We start from the raw sequence: 23941 nt of genomic DNA, 5'->3' as shown, positions 1-23941 counted from the left end.
CCGACCGTCAACGAACAACAATACATATCCTTTTCTAACCTGATGGATGTCGCCTGCACCTCCTGCGAATCCGTCTACTGCGATCCTTACCTCAGTCGAAAAGTTGACTAGCCCTGAAATATAATTATGCTCAACCGACGCCTCGCAAAACAATAGGAGAGATGCAAACGTACGCGAACTTCCAGAGGTTCTGGGGGTTGTTGTATGTATCCATCGTGTAGGGGAAGCGCACTGTGAATATGGTGACCACGTCAGCCAACGTGATTCCTGTATGAAAGAGGGACATGGTGTACGAGTTGGCAGTTCTGAAACGTAGGCTGTGGAGAGGGGGGAAGTGTCAGTGGTGAGTAAATCAACAACCCTTCGGGAAAACTTGCCTATGGGAGTGTGCTCGTCCAGGAAACTATACGCTATATATTGTATGCTTCAGTAAGCGTCTCGATACAGACAGCGAGATGGACAGAGCGTACCCGTCCGCCAATTGTGACTTGTGGAAGAGAGAAGTGAGTATCTCCTTGACTGCAAATTCTACAAAGACGAAGGGGCCCTCACCGCATGTTAGCAGAGACGATCCTACCTAAGGCATCAGTCTGCTAATCTCAGTACGAATAGATTCTGATACTCACAAGTCCGGAGGGGCGAGCGGATCCTTCAGAAACAGAGATAGTATCAGTTCTCTGCACGCATATATGGGGGCAAAGCCTTGGACTTACATCCTTCAGCTGTGCTGTCTTGATCTCCGTGTCCAGGTCAGCCCATTCCAAAACTTGATTGCCAGCCATTCCTGGTCGGGATAGCATCATTAGCTTGTGTATGATAAAAAGGCCAGAAACTTGACAAATGTACATACCTTTAAACTGAACGTCCTCGCCAGGCTTGCCTCCAAAGACCGCTATCTTTGTCCCGTGTTTCTGTGGGAAATATAGGATTGCTGAGGCAAAGAGTTTCGAGACTGAAAACCAGCTTACCTCGTGCATAACGGTACTAAAAAGAGAGCAGGTCGAAGCGCAATTTCCATTGTTGACTAAACGCGACGACTTTCAGAGAGCTGAACCTATATTGGAGGACGGAGTACACACCCATAGCGACATTCCTGAATGTAATAGTCATCAGAAAAGGCATAGAAACGGCAGTACTGAGATACTGACTTGAGGTCAAAGGGAGGAGTCGCAGGGATGGGTACTGCGTAGGGCGTGCAAATGTCCTGATGTACGCATCATTCAGCAGCCGTACCATCCTGGGATGAGAACTAGCAGACTAAAACATACATGGAACCGTTGTGAAGTAGGCTGATCCTGTCCGTTCACGATGAATTGTATATCCGGGGTTTCGAAGTTTTCGTTGAGTGAAAACTGCGTGTCATTGAGGAAAGCCCCTAGAAGTACGAGTGTTCAGCGACCGGGCCTCTCTCAAAAATGAAGTCCGCCTACAATTCGGTGGAGCATAGAAGACACCAGTGCTGCTGTCGTTAAGCGCAATGTCGGCCGCGACGATCTTCTGAGCCAAGGTATTCGCACGAACGGTACATTCAAAACCGCTAGTCAAGGTCATTACAAGCTTAGCGAAGCGTCTATGGACAGAGAATTCAGAGCACGTACGGATATCCACTGTCGAGCCCGGCTAAGAACTGGTGGAGGAATAGTCCCAAGCAAACGAATCCGCCTAAAGGTAGATGGACTGATCGGCCATTATTGTTCGCGAGCTGATGGAGGCAGACTGTATTTACCTCCGTTGTTTGTCAAATCAATGAGCAAACGGGTTACATTGGCAGCTTGGAAATTTTCGACTGCAGCCTGAACATCGAACTGAAACTGGTCGAAATCTGTAGGTTCGAATGATCCAACAAACATCTGCGCTCCGACGCAAAATGAGACTACGCAGATCCAAAGACATTAATGTTCAGAGGATGAACGTACCACGCCGGTGGTGTTATCCAAAACGAATGATTTGATCACGTCTTCACTTCCATTGACGGGCGGGAGATTTGGAAGGAAGGGCTCTGTGAAAAGTAGGATCAGTTATGTTACTAATTTGGCTCAACTCCAAGACAGTACAGACGAGGAAGGCCGATAGCGTTTGACCTAGTGTTAGCGAATAGCGCCCCTCGTGCGCGAAGAGGCGACTGTGTGGTCGCGTGAGAGAGGCCTTGAGCGTTAAGGTCAATACCGTTCGTCGCATTGTTGGCCGCACAGTTGTTTGCCCAGCTATTTGTGCCCGTCAATTGCTATGAAGTACAATAACATTAGGAGAACTTACAAGGATGCCTGATCCATAAAGGGTACGCCTATAAAGTCTGCCACATATGGTACAGTCACCGTCTCTGGCTCAGTCCCGTTCTTCAAGATCAACTTGAATGTCAACTCGGTCAAGGTCAATAATTCGGGCCCAGCAAGGTCTCCTAGCCTCTGTGAGAAATCTGTCCCTTGGATTCTGTAACTGCTGATCACACTATTGACCCTCACACCATGGTCGAGATAGTTTCCGGAGACATTCTTAGCGATGAGGTCGATGTAGTCGAATGCATCCATGCCGCCAATCTCGAGCACTTTGGCCCCGGCGAGTCTTTGCCAATTAAATCCGAGGCTGTCGAAGAAGTCGGTGAAGTTGGAACCAAGCTGCGACAGGAATTCGACGGAGTCGGGAGCTATGAATACGTTCTGTGTTCCATTGACCTCGAGGATGACGGGAGGAGCGGGAAGAATATTCTGAAAGGAGTTGTAGCAGTTCGGGAACCACCCTAACGACGGGCCACAAGAAACAGAAGACGTTCAGCCATCAATGGCATGAATAGTCCGAGGAAGTAAACGCCACATACTGGTGTGACCGTCGTTCAATTGGGTAGTGAAGTTATAAACATCGGAGTTGAAGTCGTAGTCGGTCTACAGAATCATGAGGATGTACGCCGGTTATCAGAGATGCGCGTCATCCACGTATGAAAATAAGACGAACTTCGTAGTGCGTGGCGTTCATCCGAGCAATCTGCGCTCTGATGTTGGTCGTCGACTCTTGAAATGGTGGTGGAGAATCCAGATAGTAGTCCTCAAAGGTGTAGAAGTCAAAAACACGTGCGATATTGCTCAGCACATTCTGTCTCAACGTCTCGTTGAGTGGGAACGACTTCTGGCACGCTATGGCATCAGCGGTGGCGACGAATGTGAGTCCGGCAATCTTGGCACATGGGTCCAGTGCAGTCGCAATTGCTGTAGATGACAGGAGAAGTGCCCCGCAACTGACGATAAGTATGCGCATGAAGACGGGTGGAAGAGAAGGTGCCATCGTCGTTGAGGACAATGAGGACTTGCTGAGGAGTGTACCAACTTTGGTCTGACCTGGGGAAAGCCAAAAGGATACCGGAAACCAGCTTTAAAGTCGCATCGCGTCCAATTAAGTGACCATTACTATCATCGCTGTGTAGTCAGGACCATGCGGCACGTTGTCATCATCGAGAAACGAGGGATCCATGAGGGAATGGTCTCGCTGGAAGGAGACCAAAAATAACGATTGTACTCGGTCGAATGAACGATAAGAGCCCGTGAGAGCAGGTGAGGGCCCGACTCGCGGATTCTGAGGCAGGCACCGACGGCAACGATTCCCAGACGTGTCCTTCTTAGGACCGAACAAGAAATGGACATATAGTGCAAGGTCACAGAGAATATTCGGAGAGAGCTCCGTCCTTGCATGGTGGATTTAAGGGGCAGTTTAAAAGTATCATCGCCTCTGGTAATTCAGAGGTCACAAATGCATACGCTACACTGTGTGAGCGAAGAGTATCTGGGTGTACACCACGACGATGTCCGCACGATGTCCATAATAGTAAAGATGGATGCTAATGATAGTAAATCATTGACCAGTTCAAAAGTCTTAGTCTAAGCCGGGTCCGAGTCGTTCAAAGTGTACCTCTGAAGATGAAAATCAGGGAAAGCTTACAGTCATTCAACTTCCCTGAAAGCAGGGCTGATCCTGAGAAAGATCATTCATGCAAATTCTGTGCTCCAACTCAGCCAATACCCGCTAGGAAAGTATTGTCTTTGCCGCCGGGGCCATCGAGGAATTGATGGCATAGTCTCCCCCGCCATTGATAGCGCGTTGTCAGCCGTGTCGAAGCAGGCTGACTCGAGGTTGGAAGGTAGTGGCTTGGAATTGGGTGCTGTAGTGGCACAGCGAGGCTGGCATTTATAGGTTCATACGGAGATTCGAGCATTCGGAGGAGCAAGGCAGGAGCGTCGACGTTTGTCAGTGATGGATAGAACAAGGAAAGTTGACCGAAGCGGTCCCTTGCTGCTGAGAGCGCGGTAAGTACCGAAGCGATCGAGATTCAGGTCTTTCAGCGATTTTGAGTGCTGCACGCCGCGCGCCATCACCACTGTCTAGATGAATATGTTGTCTCTGTAGTTGGAATACACGCTGATACGTTAGAATGGCTGCATTTTTTGTGAGCTGGTTAATTGCGGAGCTCGTCGACCTCGGACGGCGACTCGGAAGAGTCTCAGTTTTCCATAAATGATGACGGACCCTGGAGTCGCCTAGTAGCATCACATATTCAAGCTGAAGACCCCTTGACAACTTGCGATGGAAGGAAGCTCGACCTCAATACAAGAGTACTGCCGCGGTAACTACTTGGTTTTTAGGACATCATACATATGTACGGCACCGAAACCGTGCCCTGATTGTGACGGACGAGGCGTAGAGCAACGCAGTTCGGACTACAACGCTGAAGGTACTTCTGTGTGGCGGTTAGGAGCATTGGATCGCATTGATGGCATGGATGCGGACAAGGCAGCCTCGTTGTCAAGTACACTGGCAACACCCCTCTTTCGTATTATTACTTGGCCGCCCCTGCACTAGACAGCCAAGCAAACATTCGTCCTCCCCATGGAAGCCACCTTCGCTCAGCTCAGGACCTCCGTGGATCGGGAGTTGGAGCCAAATCGAAGACCAAAGCATCGTAAGATATAGGTTCAAACTGCGACTGCCCTGAAGGACGACACCGCTGGTCGTGTATCGAAATTGAAGCCAAGGACTTGTCGCTTGGCAGAGAGAGCAGCGGAGAAAAGGAGGAATAATCCCGCGGAGAAAGCCAAGCTGGCGAGGGTGTATATACGAACCCCGTTTGCAGATTACACTATGGTTTTTCCGGGCCGAAGGCTCTCCATGGGATTGTAACTTACCTATTGTTGCGTCGGGATTTCTTGATCGAAACACCTGATATACGCACGATATGGACCTATGTACGGAGGCAAGATGACAAGTGAGCGTAATCGTATCTGATCGTTTCCGAGAACTGTATATAATCTGGCAGAGTGAGTATGTTTATACTTTCAATAATGTTCCACATCTTCCCAAGACCGACCGCCTTTCGGTAAAATCTTCGGGTCCGCATTCTCTCCAAACATATAACGGACTGTAAAAAAGCAAAACGATCAAGATCAGCAATGGTCAAAAGACTAACAACATCATCCTAGGAGAGAGAGCACTCCGAGACTTACAGATTCTGTGCCCACCACTATCATACACATATCCATAGTACTCATCATCATGATACGCATTCGCAGGCCACCTCCGCCACTCGAAATCATCTGACTCATACTCTGAATCATCCATTTCGCTCTGCGTTCTCGGGCGTTGGGGCTTCGGTACTTTCTTCTTTATATATTTCCGGCCGTACTCAAAGCTTTTGGTGTCTTCGCATTCTGTGGCGGCGTAGAGTGTATGACGGGGCGCGTCCCATGCGAGCGAAGTCGTGGGGTTGTTGCCGGTCGAGAGGTCATAGACGCACATTCTTGTGCTGGAGCGAGGGTCCCAGACTTTGATACACTCGTATTTATCAGAGCCGGTAATGATTGCTAGAAGTGTAATACGATACATGCACCAGACTTCATGAGGGCGACAATATATAAGGAGGGAAGGGAGGGAATGGGCGTACCTGGTACGCCTTGTATGTGCACGAAAAGAGCAGTCCGAATCTCGTCCTGAATCGAGAGACCAGGCAATGGCTCTCTAACGTCGTATAGTCTCGCAACACCGTCCATTGCTGAAGTCAAAAACTGGGTAGGCTCCGCCACAGGACTGGTTGAAAAGCCAGTAGGTTGCCCACCGTGCCCCAGATACCTCGTTGTAACTTTTCCGCCTGCCTGGAGATCGAGTGCAAGACAAGAAAAGGTGTTGTTCAACGTCGAAAGCATGATGTTGGGATTATTGGGCGATGCGCTCCAATACGCGATGTCAATCGACGAAGCCAATGGCTGCTCGAGCCGAAGTACGTTCGTCACCGGAGTGCCCTGCCAATCCTCCTCATCCTCCGGTTCTGGGTCCTCAAACGGATCCGGTGTTCCTCTTCTACCTCTCCGACGCCTTTGTCGTACCCTTTCATCCCCATCTGAGTCCGAGTCTGAGTTCTGTCGGAAGAGTCCATCGACGTCCCAAGTGTAAATTTCACCCTCCCCAGCCCGCAATAACTTGCTCCCACGCTCGGCCAGCGCGAGTGGCCCTGTGGAAGGCCTCGAATCGAGAGTATGAACCGCAGCTAGGGTTTCGCCGCTAATCTCATCTACGTCGCTGGTGTCGCCCCCGAAGAGATCATGTGGGCTCGTGGTATACTTGAAGGACTCGATGTTCCGCTTGTCAGCAGTATATACGAGCTCGCGAATGGGATCGACGGCGAGGTGAGTCGCGGGGCCCCATAGCTCGGTTCTGATTCTTTTACCTCGCTCGAACACGTCGGGTTTAAAATCCGCAAGCTTCCAGAAAGTGACGTCGGGGTTCAGTCCGGCAGAACCACCTGCAGCTGTGTACAAGAGGAAAGGTGACCCTGTGGCGAGATGCAAAGTTTCACTGGGGAGAGGGCGATAAATATGGCGAGCGGTGATGGAGCAGCGGGCCTGATAAAACGAGAGTGTGAGTGGAGGCGTGGATGGGATGGAGGAAAGCGAGGGGTTGATGGTATCTGGTTTTCGAGCTCGAGCAAGAGGGCTTGTCAAGCCGTGTGGTTTGGTAGAAGGATCATAGGGGGTACGGTCTTTCCCAAACTCTTTTGCTCTTTCTGCTGCGACTGAGAAGTCAAGATTATCAATTTGAGAGTTGACATTACACATTGAGCGTATCGAAATACTCACCTTCAGGGTCTACACCGCGTACTACTGACATGTCCGCCGCAATCCTTTGGAACTCCCGTAGATGTAAAGTCCCTAGAACCAGTTTAACGGTGGTCATTAAATTATGATAAGCAATCGTTCCTCTGGTAGATGGAAACACGATAGACCGTATCTGCAACCGCTTAAAACGACTCAAAACAACGATCAAGCCAATCGTCGTGGGCCATTGAGCTTTAGCGAGGTCAGATATTCACTTAGGGATACGGCCTCATGAGCATAGAGACCAGCAGGTGCCATCACAACTCGCGCGTGTAGAAACTACGTCGGAGGACACCATACGTTGCGCAGTCTGAGAGAAATCATAGGATACGCACCCATAAAATGCAGCTCTCCCGCTTCTGTATCTTTCAAAAGAGGAGCAGGCCCATCCTCCCCGGTGTCCGCAAACGAAGGCAAAAAGTCACGAAAGTCCCAGGAATGGCTATGATATATAGCATCGACAATTTCGTTCAGAACATCATCCGCGACGGTCAACGCCTCATGAATGTCATCAAGTGACGGAACCGCCATCGCCCGGACAGTTTCACAGACCTCCCGAGGGATATCTTTCAGGCGCTTCTTGTCATCGCGATCGCCACTCGTTCGGAGCTCTTCAAATTCGAGACGAAGCTGTTCCAAAGTGTCAACCGCTTCATCTGGAAGAATAGACATGGGGTATAAATATGGCGGTCCTGAAACCAGAAGGCTGAGTGACCGTTGAAGCAGATGAGAGTGGACAAGAGCGACGACAGGCGACGACCAATTCCAATTTGTGGCGAGCTTCGGCGCAGCGTGAGCACGTGGTCGTGTCGCGTTCTTTCCACGCCACCGTGTACCTCCTTTTTTGCTTGCCGTTTGCTGCCGCCTCTACCATTGCCACGTTCAACCTCTCTTTGCTTTGGATTCTCTTTGATTCTGTCTCATTTTTTTTGTGACCACCGAAATGAGCAAACGTTCACTCAGGTCACATCCTGGAAAACCTCTCTCAGACCACATTTCGGGAAAGATCTTCTGGAAGGGTCAAAAATCTCTTGCAAAACATTCTTGGTGAGGCATGTAATACAATCCGATCTACCCACCTGGCCTCTAGTAACGAATTTGGACTAGTATGAGCCTGAAGGACGACATGCTGAGCGAGGCCGTAAATGAAGTCTATGGTGACTGCAGACCTAGACGATCACCTACCTTTGTTTGAGACAACGAATGAGCTGCAACATTGAGAGACTCAGAGGATGAGGTGGTTACCAGTCTCGGTGAGTAACGTACTCCACGAGTTGCCGTGAAACGCAAGAGTGTCTCTGCCTCATTTTTCTTGTATGGCGCAGAGATAATCTCTATGATCCGTCATTGGAACTCCATGCCCTTTCCACTCCCTTTCTCGTTTTCGCAAGTCTACCGACATAAATCTTTCGCTCTCTCCCATCTCTTACCCCTCGCCTCTCGCTCTTTCGGTCTATCATGCATCACGTTCTGTACTTCATCGCGTCCAAAAATATATGCAATACCCTTCTTATATATCCACCCTCCGAGTCCGGATCTCCCGTCGTTGCACTCGCAGCAGCCGGTGGTTGAAAGGAGCGCAGCCCCACGGTATCCTATCTCAGTCTCGAAGGCATGTTATGCAAAGGCCTCCCGAAGGAGAAGGATCTAGAAGCTGGGCTAGCAGAGGTGGCGTCTCAGGCCTCAGGTCGCGGTGCATCATTCTCGGCATCTCATATGGGCGGCGGTGCAGGATCAAGTCGACCCTTTTAATGCACCATGAGTTTTGTAAGGTTCTTTCGAGGATAAGCATCCACCATTGCGGCTGACAACGACAAACTCATCGAGCTTACGAGAGATGACAGTCAGTCGACCTGCGAATCATTGATGAACGAGAACTAGACATAAAAAGGCTACAAGGAACGAGTCTGTTGCAAAAATGAGTGTCTGGAGAGGAGATGAGTTATTACAGTAATAGCTGACCTTTACAACAGACGGCCCGAATCATCAGATGCATCGAACTCAAGCGCGTTTGCTGATGCGGCCGGCAGACGCGTCAACCTTCCGACTCAACATATCATCGAGGTCGTCCAAAACATCTCCGGTTGCAATATACTACGAACGTCGTTGGGATTTGATTGGGCTAGATCAGAACCCGTTCATCTACGTACAGATGGGAAGGGTACGGATCCTTTGGAGTCGAGTCATCGGCCCATTCAAAGTCATCTCTCTGACACTACGGCTGGACACCTCCGCTAAGGTATAAATACCCGTGGCGTATCCCTTCAAAAAGTAACTTCTGCGTTAACACACCCTCTTCAAGGACTCGCTTCATTCCGCATACCTGAATGCCACATACTCAGGTCTTGATTGTATGTTCTCTTTCTCCCTGTGTTCCTCCATGCGGCACCCATCCGGAATCTGACTTATATGTTGCCATTCTCAGGCCGGTGCTGGACCTACTGGGCTTGTACTCGCTCTTAGTCTGGTTCAGAGCGGCATATCTGTCCGTATTATCGAGAAACTCGACAACCCATCTGATGCGCAACGCGGTGTTGGGGCTCAGGTAACTCAATCCTCTTCGTACATCCCACTCTCCTCACGCCCTTGATACACAGCCTCGAAGCCTCGAGATCTACAAGTTCTTGGGCATTCTGGACGATCTCCAAACGGTTGGAAGGCCGGTCTTAGACATGAAGCACTATGACTCCGAAGGACGCCTAGTCGCAGTGAAGCCACTTAATCCCGAGAATACTAAACCCACACCAGATCGACCGTTCGTGCGTATACTCCATTGCTTTGATGGACTATGTTTAAGCCCATGTGAGCGAGCACATTTAATTTTCTCCCAATAGAGGATCAGAGATTAAATGTGTAGGTTTCCATCGGGTCAAACAGAGTCTAACACGATCATTGACATTTGGACTAACATCAAATTTCATGGATTCCTCCAGGCGACGCCTTATATGATTGGCCAAGAACGGTTTTGCCGTGTGTTGAGGGAACATCTAAAAAATTCAAACGTTGAAGTCGAATTTTCCTCGGAGCTTCTGTCATCGGAACAACGCAACGACGATGTTATTTCGATCATAAAGACAGGAAATCAGACAGAGTCCGTCGAGAGTCTGTTTGTCGTCGGCGCTGATGGAGCTCGAGGTGTGCTTTCTCCCTGTTTTATATGGCTTCCTCATATCGGTACCGCAACGACGTCGTTAACCTGTAGTTGGGCATATAAGGCTCTGTACGCAGACAACTGGGCCTCAAGTTCCTCGGAGAGAGCAAAGATGACTTTGTCTTGGCTGTTGGAGACATCCAGATGACCGGAAGCGTGGACAAAGAGGTATTTGCTGTACAGTACACATATTCTCGTGAAATTCTGGCTGATGACAGGACATTCATTCAGTACGGGAGTATATTTGGGGCCCCACCTAACGACATGTCAGTGTTATATCTGCCCTCCGTACTTGAAAGTCTTGCTCTAGCTCTGACCACGCCATATCTCTCAGGATCGCTATACTGCCCACACAACGCGCTCTCGATGAAGATGTCTATATGTTTAGGGCATCGGGTCCTGGACTCGATGTCGAAAGAGCCATGGTCGACCATGAACACTTTTTCGAATTCATACGCAAGACTACAAAGATTCCGGACCTCAAGTTTGGCGATGTGAAGACCCTGAGCAGCTATAAGTGCGTGAACTCCTCCTACGCTTATCCGTCCAAGTCAAGAAGAACGAGCTGATCCACATATGACTGTTTCCAGACCGAACAATTTCCGTGTGGTCGACACGTTCAGGAAGGGACGGATATTTGTTGCAGGAGGTTGGTATGCCGCATGCTCTGCAGACTTGGTACTGACCCGCAATTATCATATGCCAGATGCTGCACACATTCACAGCGCTACCGGGGATCAAGGTCTGAACTCTAGCGTCATGGACTCCGTAAGCTACCACATTTTCGCTTGGTGAAGTATCTTCGGCTCACTGCTTGCATAGTTCAACCTCGCCTGGAAACTTGCCCTCGTCATTAAAGGATTTTCTCCTCCCACCCTCCTCGACACCTACACCGAAGAACGTCTCCCCGTCATTCAGCATATGCTACAGTTGACGGCTAGCTTGCTGCAAAAACAAATCGATCCCAACCGCAAAGGATCCTCTATGGATCGACCATCGATCTTATACCAACTTGGCGTCAATTATAGGTCGAGCTCTATCGTTTTAGACGAATTTCAAGAGGAAGATCCTGCGAAAGCTACAGTTACCAGCCCATACGAATCGGATGGCGTCTTGAGAGCCGGGGACAGGGCTCCGGACGCTCCTCACCTTCTGAATGTTCGTACTCAGAAGGAAACGGCTGTATTCGACATCTTCCGCCCCTTCCTCCACACCGTGCTCCTTCTCAAAACTGTCGACGGCGACGACGCCGATGTCGGGAACACTTCCAAGTACGTTGGGAACCTTCCCCATGGCGTCCTTCAAACGGTGGTTATTTACGCTAAAGGCACCCATGCCTCCTCGAGCGTCATCGACGCAGACTTAATGCTGGAGGATAGGTTAGGTCATGCGTTTGATGCGTATTCCCATAAGGGGCAGAGTAGGATTGTAATTGTCCGTCCGGATGGATACGTCGGAGCTATCGCACGCGGCGTCGAGGGTGTTCAGCAATACTTCTCGAAGGTATTTGACAGCGTTTAAAAGTAATGTACTTGCTGCTATAAGTCCTTCTTTCTCCTCCTGTATTCTTGCTGTATTCTTTAGTGTACTCTGCATTTCAAATTTGCTACCAGACTCCACTCATCAATCCGTTCTCTCATTGGTAGCACTACTCTCTCCACTCATATACTTAGCTTTCTGAAAATGCGATCTATACCCCCACTCGTGTCTTGTCCGAATTCGAAACCGGTTTGTAGAACAGTGCGATCCCCGTCGGTGCGGGAACCAAGGCAGTCGTCAACGTTCGCCTACGAGCATTACAACGTCAACATAAACCTATCTCGAGAAGGCAGTGGTTGATGTTGACCAGTTTGGCAGGAGTAAGTACGGTGCATTGTGCGTACCCGGGAGGTCAACAGTTGGTCAACATTAACAATGCATGCACTGCCAAATCTATCGGCCAGGCCTAAGCATGACACCATAGGAACTCGTTGGTAAGGTGTAGCTCCATAGTACAGAGAGCCTAGGTCCGATCCCAGCTACTCTTTATTTGTTATTTGAATGAGAGGATTGTGAGAAAAATACAGCAGTAAACGAGCAGTAAATTCAATGCTCCGAGGCAAGAGCGGTCACGTGTGAGAATATCAGGATGACGCGTCGCGTCGCGTCTGTTTCTCCAACCACGATCACCTGTAGTTTGCTCTGTAGCATGAGTTAATACTATCCATCAGTATGAAGATCAAGATACAGCTGCGTGTCGCATGTATGTATAGGTAGTCGACAGAGATATATTTTCGCTGGCTTCCGTGTACTAGACAGTACATCATGGTCCACCGCTGCGGCGAGCTATGAGTCGAGTCATTGCCAGATAGGATACTCGATTTCTGACTCGACGAAACCCTGTATTGCGTTATATAAGGAACGTACTGATAGTAAATTGACGTCGAAGCTGATCTCTGTTCAGCGTTACTTTCAGCACACTTTATCATTCGCATCCCAGTGTCCCCCAGTCAGCTTGCTATGTCTGAAACCTTCGTCAACACCTATACCCCATCCCCACCGACCAAAATACCAGCCGAAATCTCCGATGAATCCTACGGACCCTCTCCCTACGACATCAACTTCGTCTTCCCCATCGACCTCACCTCTAACCCGGACCTTCTCTCAACTCCTCGCGTCCGCCTAACCCCTCTCATCCCACGTCTGCACGCCCAAACTTACATCACAGTGCTCACCGCTCATCCCGAACTCGCACGTTACCTCCCCTCACACTTCGCCACTCTCGCCGAATTCCTGCACTTCCTCGAACACGGCGTACGCACAGACCGAAACTGGTGCCTCTTCGCCATGCTCGATAGAGGCACGTCGAAGAAAAGAGAAGGCAAAGGGGAGACGATGGCTGGTGTTGTGGGTTTGATAAAGTCAGATGCACCCAACCTCACGACGGAGATTGGATTCGTCGTCACTTTCCCCGAGTTTCAGAGGACATATGTGACGACGAATGCGGTCTGCGTTCTCTTGCGTTATGCGCTCGAATTGTCATCACGATTCCCTGGCGCCTTGGGCCTCAGGAGAGTTGAGTGGAGGGCGAATTCGAGGAATGAGCCGAGCAAGAAAGCTGCGAAGAGGATTGGGTTCAAGGATGAGGGAGTACTGAGGTGGCACATCGTATTGCCAGAGGGAAAGGAGGGTGACGCCCCGAGAGAAGGTGATACAAAAGCACAAAACTTGAAAAGGGACACAGCTTTGTTCTCAGCTTGTTGTGATGACTGGGAGAATGGGCTGAGGGAGAAGGTGCAGGAGATGATTGCGCAGGAGGCTTAGAGCGTTGTGGTGTGAGAGCATGACCAGGCATGGCTCCGCCACAGGGGCAACAGGGTGCCACAATGTGTTGATAGATGTTCAGAAACGATGTACGTTTGTATATGATACAAGCAACGTCCGAGCTATCGTACATTTCCGATAAAACCAATATATTCAAGCAATCGCCGAGAAATCCACTCCCTGAGCCAAAGGCGCTTTGTCCGAGTAGTTGATCGTGCACGCACTCCATCTAACATACTGCTTCCACGCATCCCCGCCCGACTCGCGTCCCCAGCCCGTACTCTGTGTTGTTAAAGTGTTTGTTGTTGAGACGCAAGGAAACATAGATTATGTGGAACGAAGATTGAAGACGAACCTTGTTCCCACCGAATGCAGCCCCAATCTCCGCACCCGACGTGCCGACGTTGACCTACATCCAGTTCGTTTGTGAGTTACTTGTTCAAATATTCAGAGAAAGAGAGGTAAACACGCACATTAACAATCCCACAATCACTACCCCCGGCACCCACCCACTTCCCCACCTCTCCCACATCCCTCGTCCACAAGCTACTACTTAAGCCTTGTGGCACTGCATTATTCCACTGAATAACCTCCTCCAAACCGTCATATTCAGCCACCCAAAGGACAGGGATAAACTTCTCGGTCTTCCAGATGCTCGATACAGATGGATCGGCAGGCGAGCCGGTGGAGAGCTGAACGAGTGCGGGGCGGACGAAGTTTCCTGATGAAAGGTCTGTTTCGCTTGTTTCGCTGGATGAGAGCTGGGATACGGAGAAACGCTGTCCAGAACGAGAGGTGAGGACCGTGGCGGAAGAGTGCGATGACAGGCTAGAGACGGTTTGATTGTAAAGATCGACCGCGGCTGCTGTATGGACAGGCCCTAACAATGTTGCAGGATGCAAGGGGTCACCGGGAAGGAGCGAATCGTAGAGCTTGGTCAATCTTTCGAGGAACTGGGAGGATATGGATTTGTGGAGGTATAGACGGCGGGTCGATGTACAACGTTGGCCAGCAGTGCCTACAGCACCGAAGAAGGTGGCAGGGAGGGCCAAGTTGAGGTCTGCCGAGGGAGCGATGATAGAAGCTGCCAGGAGCCCAAAATCGGCTTGAGTATAGAAAGACTGCAAATTATAGGTTTGACTGACCGTTGTTACCTCCGAGTTCGAGGAGGACTTTGCCGAACCGTGACTGAACCTTCTTGCCGACCTGTCTACCAACAGCTTCACTTCCCGTGAATGAGACTAACAACCAGTTCATAACGTCAGAATCAACCAAGAGCCTTCATGGAGAATCAATAATACTATGGAGGCTCACCCATATCAACACCTTCACTTTCCACGATTGCCTCCCCGACATCCTTGCCACCAATGACCAGGCCAGCAACAGCACCCGGGATTCCGTTCTTCTCAAGCACCGCTGAGACGATCTTGGTCACAGCAATAGCACAAAGGGGTGTGGTCTGTGAGGGTTTCCATATGGTTGCATTACCTGCTGCCATGGATAGAGAGAGGTTCCTGTGGAAGAAGGCTAGGCGTAAGCGAATAGGGGCTAAGTATGTGTTATTGTGGCGTGGCCTTGTGGCCTCATTGTGGCCCAAGCTTCGAACCTACCAGCCATAGACCGCGACTGGGAAATTGAATGCCGATAGTACGGCGACGATACCTAATGGATTTGGGACTTCATACCGACACCTTCTGTAAGCTGTTTGTTCCACACAGCTCGAGAGTGTGACACGACATACCTTCGAGTATAGAATGTCCAGGTCTCTCAGACTGGATAATTCGTCCGTTCATCATACGAGAAAGACCGACGGCATAATCGCACTGAGGACATCAAATACCATTACATCACTTCAGAAGGGAGGGAAATTGAGTGGATAATAGTTGGACGTACGATGTCCACAAACTCTTGGACCTCTCCGACACCTTCGGTCCGGATCTTGCCCATCTCCAGGCTCACAAGAGCGCCAAGTGCTTCTCGCTAAGAAACCGTGCATGTTGAAATTAGACTCTGCAATGCGAGACGGAGTAAAAGCAACGGGTGACGAGACTCACCTTCGCGAACAGGCCCTCCCGAATCTGCCTAACAATTTCGCCTCTTTGGGGCCCGGGCACCATCCTGAACATCTCAAAAGCCTCTCGCGATTTGTCAAGGGCAGTGTGCAGTTCCTCAGGGCTAGCCTATACCGATTAGCAGCCGACCGTAAGTCAGTAACTTCATGGAGGACTCCACGCTTCGCAATATCGCTTGAGCACGTCACGACAGAGCCGACGACTCACTGTCTTCACTCTGGCCAAGACTTCACCAGTTGTCGGGCAACGCGACTGAATGACCTCTCCAGAACCTTTCCACGTCCCATCGTAGACACCTTCAAGTTCGACTGGAGTCGTAGGTATATCAAGAGCAGAAAGAACGGCGGATGCTCTAGTCGAAAGATCACGAGCAAGACGAGAGCCCCTCAGAGTCCTGAGTGAACGACGGAGAGACGAAGAGCCTGCTCTGTGGGGGAGCATGTTGAATTGACCAACTCCAGTATGCTTTCCTGGAGTTCTGAATATGAGCAGAAAGGAAAGGTGAGGAAAGGTGAGGAGTGTGCTGGCGCTTAACGTTCAACAGGGACGGATCTTGTGAAACACTGGCTTCCATGAAGCCTCGTGATCGCGTAGGGGTGGCGTAACGCTAGTTGTATGTGGCGCGAGAGGAACGGTGGAGGAAGCTCCCTACCAGTAGTCGGCGGATGGTTTCTCAAAGTCAATTTTTCTTATTCTATATGGTCCACCTCTCCATTTCGCTAGTGTACTATGTAACACATCCTGCCGCTATCAACACCATTGGACCCCGCATGATCGCAACCGCACAGATTGGATCCTCCTCTATACTTCCATCATATGGTCCCAAATACGTGTATTACTGATAAATAACGGTAACAGAGGGGTATAACTTTCACCATGCCTGATCACTGGTCTAGATAACCGCGTATATCTACCAGTGCCATGTGTCGGACTGTGTAACATGACCCTCCTAAGTGAGGTAGTCCTCATCCCCTGGGTATCAAGTGCGAGCCCTAGATATCTGCATCTCAGTCGAATATCTGACCGGCACTAGAAACCGAACACGTCCTGCATTAGTTTGAATCCATTTCATTGGGTGGATGAAGACTTACGCGAAAATCCAGAGGTTCTGAGGGTTGTTGTAGGTGTCGGCGGTATATGGCCAGCGGTCTGCGGACAAACACTTTATAACTTCATTTCGGTGTCAGGTAAATGTAGGCTTACACTTCGGAAGCTCGGAGACGTATGCTGATAAAAGTAGAGAGGAACTTAGTCCGGTCTGGTTTATGAGTCGGAACAGAAATCACTCACCAATGGGCTTGGACTCGTCGAAGTAGCTCCAAGCTGTGGAGAACAAGATGAGATCAGAGCGCTGTAGTAGCAATCAAATATCGAAGAAGACTACCTGTCCGCCAATTTACTCTGGAAAAATGATACGGGTGTGCATAGTCAGAATCGGATACCCATCCAAACCTACTGCATGCTGTAGAAACTTACCGCATGTCGCCATCAATAAGGCTAAGAGTCCAAGTCTGCATCAGTCATTGTTTTATTGAATGCGGCTTGTACCTTCACTCACAGATCAGGAGGAGACGACGAGTCCTACGATGGATGAGCAATTAATCATCTTGGTGCGGACAACGAGAGGCACAACGACAACGCTTACATTACCCAAATTGGCCGTCTTGATCTCACTGTCCAGGTCGTACCATTCAAGAACTTGGTTCCCAGCCATACCTATTATGCCGCTCATGAGATCAACAATCGACTTCAAATGTCGAAGGCGGGGTTGAACGACCTTTGAACTGAACGTCCTCTCCTGGCTTCCCGCCAAAGACACCGATCGTAACGTTCTCGCGCTACATCAAAGTGTTCTGAGTGAGTGACTAACCTCGGAGGGAGTGAATGCAAACAACACATACCTCGTTCATGACGGTAGTGAACAAGGCGCAGGTCGATGCACACCAGCCGTTGGTGACTGTAACATGTGGCGCGCCACAAGGTCAGTACTCCAGGCAGCCTATATACTAGAAAGTGAATTCAACGCACCAATGGCAACATTCCTGCGTGTCGCAATTCAGTATGTGTATTAGCTAAAAGTAGTATATCGAAGCTCACTCTAGAGCGAAAGGTGGCGAAGTCGGGATATCGACCACGTAAGTCAACTGGCAGGTATCCTATTTCTCGCCTATAAGTCACCAGCGTATGTAGCGCTCGAAGACAGGAATACGTACAAAGAATCTCTGGGACTGTGGGTCGTCCTCGCCATTGACGACCTCCGAAAGATTGGGGTCCATGTAGTTGTACGATGCAGGCATCTCCGTGTTGTTCAAAAACGCGTCTACAATTTATTGCCGTGTTTAGCGCATTACGGATGTGCAGAAGAAACTTAAGAAAATATCTCACAGTTGTCAGCAGTGTAGAAGGTGTAGGTGTCATCCAAGCCGAGGTCGATATCCGATGCGACGATTTTCTGAGCGAGAGGATTGGCGCGAGCCGAACTCTGGAAGCCTCTGCATGCATGAGATGAGACAGTGAGTGAATGCGAGGACAGAGGCAATGAGATGAGATGAGATATATTCAAGTGTGTTGAAAGGCGACCACTCACGGATTCCCAATCTTATTACCAGTGAGATAGTTGTGCAGGAAGAATCCCAAGCAGACATATCCACCGCCATTATTAGTGACGTCGACCAAGAGACGGGTCACCCCGGCGGCCGTGAAAGCAGTAATGATAGAGTCGACCTGTGACTGGAACCCATCGAAGTCATCCGGAGAGAATGACCCGACAAGGAGCTACAAGGACGTCAATTCATGAACAACAGACGGTGGGGAAACCGAGACATACAGCACCAGTCTTGTTATCGGGCAACACATACCCATAAACGATACCTGAACTTCCATTGAGCGCCGGCAGGGTTGGGAGGCTACAAAAGCAAAAAGCACATTGAAAAAGTTGGTGAAAAAGTATATGAGAGACTGGACTTACTAGGGATCGGGGAGTGCGACAGCGTTCGTCAAACTCAAGTCCTTAATGTCTCCTCTCGCCAATTTCCTCTCAAGACCTCGGCGGCGGGTTGCACTGGAGGTCTTGTAATCGATACCATTAGTCTCATCGTTCGCAGCACAGTTATTCTCCCAGCTACATCGTCAGCCACTTTCATAAGCAAGGGATCGTATGGAGCAGATCGCATTTGGAAAGAGAAACATACTAGCTGGCAGCGTCCGTGAAGTCGGTGCCCGCGAAATCCGCAAGATATGGCACGGTCACCGTTTCTTCTTCTGTCGAGTTCGCAAGAACCACGACAAACGTTAAATCCGTCTGCGATATCCAACTGGGTCCCGCCAGGTCGCCAATCCTCTGGCTAAATGCGTCGCTGGAGATCCTGTACCCACTGAACACGCTGTTCACTCTGACGCCGTGGTCCAAGAAGTTGCCAGAAACAGTGCTGGCGATGTAGTCCACGTAATCGTATGCATCCATGCCTCCGATTTGGAGCACCTTAGCACTGGCAAGACGTTTCCAATCAAAACCGATGGAATCATAGTAGGAGGTGTACCCGTCGCCGATGAGGGAGATGTATTCGACAAGGTCGGGGACGATGTAGACGTTTTGCGTTCCATTGACGTCGAGAGAAACGACGGGGGCGGGAAGTAGGTTCTGGTACGTGGTGTAGCAGTAAGGATACCACCCTGTTATGGAGCACGCTTATGAGGCGGTGGCAACAGAAAGAAAATGCATATAACATACTGGTGTGACCGTCATTGAGCTTTATCGTGAAGTTCCACAAGTCGAAGTTGAAATCGTAATCGGTCTGTTCAACCACCAGTGTTCAGCGCTCAGCTCCACTCACTCGTTGACGTAGAGCAAATTACAGTACCTCATACGTAGTGGAGTTGATCCTCGCGATGTTTTCCCTGATAGGATCCGTACTCTCCTCAAAAGGCGCCGGAGAGTCCAGATAGTAGTTCTCAAACGTGTAAAAGTCAAATACACCAGCGATATTGGCCAAGACGTTCTGCCTCAAAGTCTCATTGAAAGGAAACGACTTCTGGCACGCGATCACGTCCGCAGGTGGCGCAAATGCGAGACCAGCAATCGAAGCACACGCGTCAGATCTAACAACTTCAGCAGCCCAAGACGGTTGCAAAGCCTGAGCGACCGTGAGAGCCCCGAGAAGAACGCGAGCGGAAGATGTGATTGTAGCCTGAGCCAACGACTGCATACTGCTTGTCTGCCTGATATCGAAGACAACAGTGGGGGGGTCGGTCGGACTCGATGAACTCAGCAGTCGAGCTTTATACGTCAGAAGTCGTCAGAAAACGTCCGGAAGAACTCGCAACCGTATCCATCAAGTCTCCATGTGCTGTCGAGGGACACAAGCAGACCCAGCCAAGAAGCTCCCCTAGTTAAATTGCCCTGAATCGACGTATTAGTATGGATGTGACAGAGGCGGCAAAAGCCTTACCCTTCATGATATCAAAAGCCAGTTCGCTTCTGGTATCTTTAAGTCGCCGACTTCGATGTACCCCACAGCGAGACTGGATAGTACAACAAATGTAGATGCTTTCCGCAGGAGTCGACGAATTGCCGATGAGGAGACAAGATCCGCTACGATACAATTGGATAGTTCGTGGTATCCAGGAAGCCTGGTTCAATCATCATGTGAGGCACAAGAGAAGTGCAAATGGCGATGTCGACGTTATCGGTGTTGCCTGCGGAGAAAGGACGGGACACATACAGGTGTAACTCTCCCGAAGAGTATTATCCGAACAGACTTCCGCCTAAGATTTCCAAGGAGAAAAGAAAGATTGATGTCCGTCGTACCCGATGCCTTCCTTTCCTTTCAGGTCAGTGAGCGCGAGGAGGAAGTAAACATCAGGGTAGCAATGCAGCATTTCCTCCAATGGCATGAGCGCGCTTGATAAGCGTTCTTCAAGCAGATACAACGTGATCTGAGTGAATAAGAAGATTCAGGAGTCCTAGACCAGTAATGCAGAGGAGGAAGGAAATTATTAGATGGCTATGAGGCTTCCCATAAGATGGTGATGATGTCCGACCGACTTTATTGTTATATCATGTTTCGGGTCGAATGTACTCAGGAGAGGGGGATTGATCCAAAACCTAGTTAGAGACGATCTTCTGTGCTCTCGAATTGCAAGCAGTGAAGCTAGATCTGCAAGCTATCTTGTGAGCCATCGTCAGGCCGCTGAAGCGCTGAGCGCTGAGTACTGAGTCCTGGCGACTGAAGTGGCGGCGGACAGCGGCGGACTTTGAAACCCCAAGTAACCGGAGTCCCGGACAGTCCCGGACCCGGAGAGTGAGCGTGTTTCCCCCTAAGTATTCCGATTTATGTCAACCGACGTAGGCAATATTCTGCGTACTCAGTAGCTCCTTGTTTGTCTGATTTTTCATACACCCAAATATCGGCAAGTAAGGTCATCGAAACGACACACTAATTCAAGGAACAATCCATGTCAAAATTCACCTATCTGAGACCAACGTCGTTCGAACAGCATCCTAAGCTCGAGCCCCGGCGTCTTCTCCCTATCCAACCGCCACCATATGCCCTCCTTCAGTCTCTACCCATACCCCAGCCTCCTTCGCCAATACGTGCATCGTCATCTACACCATTGCATCGATATGGATACACCTACACAACTCACCTTATACCCTCAGCCTATCCACGACAGACCCCGGACATACCAGAACCAACTATTCCGAAAGACGGAGAGACGAAGGAAGAGAGGAAGGAACGAGTGGGTAGATGGACGAAGGACCTATTACAGTTGAAGTGGAAGCAGGAGCGGGGAGAGGTGCTAGGCGAGGGGAGTCGTGAGGTGCTATGGAATTGTTTGGGAAGATACGTGAGGAATACGAGCGGGAATGGCGGAAGTGAAAGAGGCAAGGGCGTGACCCTATTTTGTACCCATGCAAATGGGATGCATAAGGAGGCAAGTACATTCATCATTTTGGGTTGTGGCCTAGCAGCGGCCTTCGAAGTTCCGTGTGGCGTTTGTACGAACATGTTTCGTCGTGATTCAAGTTCGAGCGTCCTCCTCAGCTTAATTTCGGGGACGAACGCTCATACTTCCTGTCAATATAGACGTTTGAGCCTATGTTATCTCACCTTTTATCTCAAGCCCAGTCAACTTCAGCCTACCAGATTGACGAAATTTGGACATGGGATGCAGTCCAACACGGAGATTCAGCCCAAATCAACGCTTCAAAGCTTCGTGCAATATGTATGTCAGGGTAACCTTCCACCTCCACCCACTTTCATCCCGTCTCACCCTGTGTATCACTCGGATCTAGTTGACTGGGCAGATAACACCCGCGACATCCTCAATTTCTTCATCAATTACTTGCCAGAGGATTCAGCTCCTGGATCTCTCAACTTGCCAGTACATCTCGAGCGCGTCTCTGAGTCCATATCACAACTTCGAACGAAGCAGGGATTTGCGGACCGCAAGATCATTTGTGTAGGCCATTCGTTCGGTGGCGCAAGCTTGTAGGCCCCACCCTCCCCGGAACTTAGCTGGTAACGCTGACCGTCTGGCGGCGTCCTTACGCAGAGTATTAGGAGCGTACAATCATCCTTTCCTGTTTTCTGGGTTGGTGTTGGTCGATCCTGTTATCATTCCGCGGGATTACGATCGCTCGGAAGACTTACAGGTGTACCTTAGTGGTGCACTGGGGAGGAGGCAGGAATGGGCTTCGCGGTGAGTTACATTGTGGACTTACCCTTTTCCCTTCCATTTTTTTTCTGGCGTTGAAGGTTTACTGTTGATTTGATTCGCAGGGAGGAAGCACGTCGCCTACTCAATGCTCCGTTCTTCGCACGATGGGACCCGGCCGTGTTAGATTCTTATGTTGAACATGGAATGTATTCGACGCCGAACGGGAGCGTGAGATTGAAGACGACTGGTGTCCAGGTATGTTCGCCTTTTCTCTTTCCATCCTCTCTCCTACTGCCCATGTGTTCATGTCAGCATCCCAGTGGGCGAAGTTCGACTTATATACTTATGTTGTGGCGGTATGTCTAGGAAGCTGTCGTATTCGCGGAATCACTCGTTACACACGAGGCATGGGCGGTGCTCGACAAACTCGACGAGAAGATCGCATTGAAGTGGATTATGCCGGGTGAAGGCGGGTACGCTCCATTCCTACCTTTGCTCTTATGCAACTGTTCTCAACCATCTCTACTGCTACGAACTCACATCATCAATCCTTCTTGATCTCAATGTCGACCGGTCGTTTCCTTTTGGTCATCGACGTCGTATCTAACCTTGTCGATCATTGAATCATGATGGTACAGCATTGGTACAGAACAACTGGCTCAAGAGCGCGTCTGGCTCAGACCTCGAAATGCGTCGAACGTCAGGATAGCCGGCGCTGGGCACCTCGTAAGTCGCTACGGGCTGGGCCGAAGATTATAACTGACCGAAACCTGCTTACGTCCCGAACCTGGCCCCACATCCACATCAACACCTCGTTGTTAACGTCCATGCCCCTTTGGGATACAATGACCCAACTTGATTACTCTCATTGGCTCCATCTTTGATTTGTGTAACAGGCCGTGCAAGAAAAGCCGAGAGAAGTCGGTAAGCCGTATTTTTGTGCTCGCCATGAATTCCGCTGATGATGTGTTATGGACGAATGTCGTACGTCTCCTGTACCATCGATATGTACGGTCCTTATAGCGGAGGAAATATATGCCTTCTTGGAGGGGTCCCAGTCTGGAACGGCGCAGCCGGAGGTTTGTGCTGGAAGGACGAAGGCTTATCTTTAGTCTGCCGGTGGACCGTGATTGCAGAGAGCACGCAAGAATAGGGCTCGTGATGGTGAGAATCCCTGAATTGTGTGGTGGGAATACTTGCTGACGCGACCCTTTTCTCATAGAAAGGCGTCTCAGGCAGCAGCTGCGAGCCTTGGAGGGAGAGATAGTTAGGTACGGGCCACACGACCACATTCCTTCCGCTCTATCGATAGCTCTTCGACGCGACTTCCTCAGACCGGCTGGTGAAGTCTTTACTTAGACGTTCTCCTGCCGTACCCCGCATCGTCCCGCATCTGTTTCGCCTCGAGGACATTGCTTCGCTGCTGTCTCACCAGTGTCGCACTTAAACAGCTTATCGCTGTCGGTCCTTGTTCCAGTATTCATGTAGATTATCTGCGGTTATTAGATAGTCTACGTCGATAGCATGAATGTACACTATTTCTTCCTTCCCTCTTTCTCTTCACGACTTTGACGATCTCCCTGCGCTGGTGCCGAGCGCTCCTAATTTGAGCCAGACAATCACGA

General features: G+C 50.0%; 6 protein-coding genes across 6 annotated transcripts; 2 read left to right on the top strand and 4 right to left on the bottom strand.

Annotated features, from left to right (window-relative positions):
* Positions 1-91: 91 nt before the first annotated feature.
* STEHIDRAFT_156264 (uncharacterized protein) lies at positions 92-3276 on the bottom strand (the record flags this gene model as incomplete). The annotated part of the gene is made up of 20 exons (XM_007303494.1): positions 92-113; positions 174-231; positions 294-410; positions 471-487; positions 553-573; positions 627-649; positions 714-784; positions 851-911; positions 969-1024; positions 1080-1093; positions 1149-1204; positions 1269-1375; positions 1431-1537; positions 1599-1662; positions 1727-1850; positions 1917-1999; positions 2059-2204; positions 2257-2737; positions 2816-2879; positions 2950-3276. The coding sequence occupies 20 exons, from the start codon at positions 3274-3276 to the stop codon at positions 92-94; spliced, it is 2019 nt and encodes a 672-aa protein (XP_007303556.1).
* A 2042-nt stretch (positions 3277-5318) lies between these two features.
* Positions 5319-7802, bottom strand: STEHIDRAFT_110529 (uncharacterized protein; the record flags this gene model as incomplete). The annotated part of the gene is made up of 5 exons (XM_007303493.1): positions 5319-5401; positions 5487-5843; positions 5924-7048; positions 7113-7184; positions 7466-7802. The coding sequence occupies 5 exons, from the start codon at positions 7800-7802 to the stop codon at positions 5319-5321; spliced, it is 1974 nt and encodes a 657-aa protein (XP_007303555.1).
* Positions 7803-9457: 1655 nt separating this feature from the next.
* STEHIDRAFT_146733 (uncharacterized protein) lies at positions 9458-11977 on the top strand (the record flags this gene model as incomplete). The annotated part of the gene is made up of 10 exons (XM_007303492.1): positions 9458-9481; positions 9556-9675; positions 9728-9889; positions 10064-10265; positions 10346-10449; positions 10513-10547; positions 10616-10798; positions 10872-10930; positions 10988-11049; positions 11104-11977. The coding sequence occupies 10 exons, from the start codon at positions 9458-9460 to the stop codon at positions 11800-11802; spliced, it is 1650 nt and encodes a 549-aa protein (XP_007303554.1). The 3' UTR covers positions 11803-11977.
* Positions 11978-12665: 688 nt separating this feature from the next.
* STEHIDRAFT_120958 (NAD-aldehyde dehydrogenase) lies at positions 12666-16166 on the bottom strand. The gene is made up of 10 exons (XM_007303491.1): positions 15864-16166; positions 15639-15764; positions 15478-15564; positions 15326-15407; positions 15195-15261; positions 14899-15098; positions 14730-14825; positions 14058-14668; positions 13940-13993; positions 12666-13866 (listed from the first exon to the last, which is right to left on the bottom strand). The coding sequence occupies exons 1-10, from the start codon at positions 16095-16097 to the stop codon at positions 13738-13740; spliced, it is 1686 nt and encodes a 561-aa protein (XP_007303553.1). The 5' UTR covers positions 16098-16166; the 3' UTR covers positions 12666-13737.
* Positions 16167-16477: 311 nt separating this feature from the next.
* On the bottom strand, positions 16478-20562 carry STEHIDRAFT_120957 (uncharacterized protein). The gene is made up of 21 exons (XM_007303490.1): positions 20105-20562; positions 19517-20055; positions 19387-19450; positions 18848-19328; positions 18625-18777; positions 18484-18562; positions 18244-18431; positions 18042-18148; positions 17870-17976; positions 17754-17812; positions 17685-17698; positions 17558-17613; positions 17434-17494; positions 17302-17372; positions 17215-17237; positions 17133-17153; positions 17041-17057; positions 16947-16979; positions 16860-16883; positions 16748-16805; positions 16478-16685 (listed from the first exon to the last, which is right to left on the bottom strand). Exons 2-21 carry the CDS (start codon positions 19859-19861, stop codon positions 16664-16666), a joined length of 1983 nt encoding a protein of 660 aa, XP_007303552.1. The 5' UTR covers positions 19862-20055; positions 20105-20562; the 3' UTR covers positions 16478-16663.
* Positions 20563-21336: 774 nt separating this feature from the next.
* STEHIDRAFT_96335 (alpha/beta-hydrolase) lies at positions 21337-23864 on the top strand. The gene is made up of 10 exons (XM_007303489.1): positions 21337-21590; positions 21743-21881; positions 21952-22147; positions 22212-22358; positions 22439-22571; positions 22683-22789; positions 22955-23042; positions 23213-23240; positions 23340-23480; positions 23539-23864. The coding sequence occupies exons 1-9, from the start codon at positions 21579-21581 to the stop codon at positions 23426-23428; spliced, it is 939 nt and encodes a 312-aa protein (XP_007303551.1). The 5' UTR covers positions 21337-21578; the 3' UTR covers positions 23429-23480; positions 23539-23864.
* Positions 23865-23941: the final 77 nt, after the last annotated feature.

The sequence above is a fragment of the Stereum hirsutum genome (assembly GCF_000264905.1).
Source record: "Stereum hirsutum FP-91666 SS1 unplaced genomic scaffold STEHIscaffold_6, whole genome shotgun sequence".
Lineage (NCBI taxonomy): Eukaryota > Fungi > Basidiomycota > Agaricomycetes > Russulales > Stereaceae > Stereum > Stereum hirsutum.
This window is presented reverse-complemented; position numbering and strand designations above follow the sequence as displayed.

Excerpts from the sequence above, each read along its gene's own strand:
- STEHIDRAFT_120958 (XM_007303491.1), bottom strand. The coding sequence starts at position 16,097 with ATGCTCCCCCACAGAGCAGGCTCTTCGTCTCTCCGTCGTTCACTCAGG. Across the intron at positions 15,408-15,477 it reads TCCAAGAGTTTGTGGACATC|TGCGATTATGCCGTCGGTCT; the intron begins GTACGTCCAACT and ends TGATGTCCTCAG. Across the intron at positions 13,867-13,939 it reads CTGCATTCGGTGGGAACAAG|AGTACGGGCTGGGGACGCGA; the intron begins GTTCGTCTTCAA and ends TTAACAACACAG.
- STEHIDRAFT_96335 (XM_007303489.1), top strand. Across the intron at positions 21,882-21,951 it reads TTCAAAGCTTCGTGCAATAT|TTGACTGGGCAGATAACACC; the intron begins GTATGTCAGGGT and ends ACTCGGATCTAG. Across the intron at positions 22,359-22,438 it reads AGGCAGGAATGGGCTTCGCG|GGAGGAAGCACGTCGCCTAC; the intron begins GTGAGTTACATT and ends TTTGATTCGCAG.
- STEHIDRAFT_120957 (XM_007303490.1), bottom strand. The coding sequence starts at position 19,861 with ATGCAGTCGTTGGCTCAGGCTACAATCACATCTTCCGCTCGCGTTCTT. Across the intron at positions 17,813-17,869 it reads CACAGTCCCAGAGATTCTTT|GATACCTGCCAGTTGACTTA; the intron begins GTACGTATTCCT and ends GGCGAGAAATAG. Across the intron at positions 16,884-16,946 it reads CGACGAGTCCAAGCCCATTG|CATACGTCTCCGAGCTTCCG; the intron begins GTGAGTGATTTC and ends TACTTTTATCAG.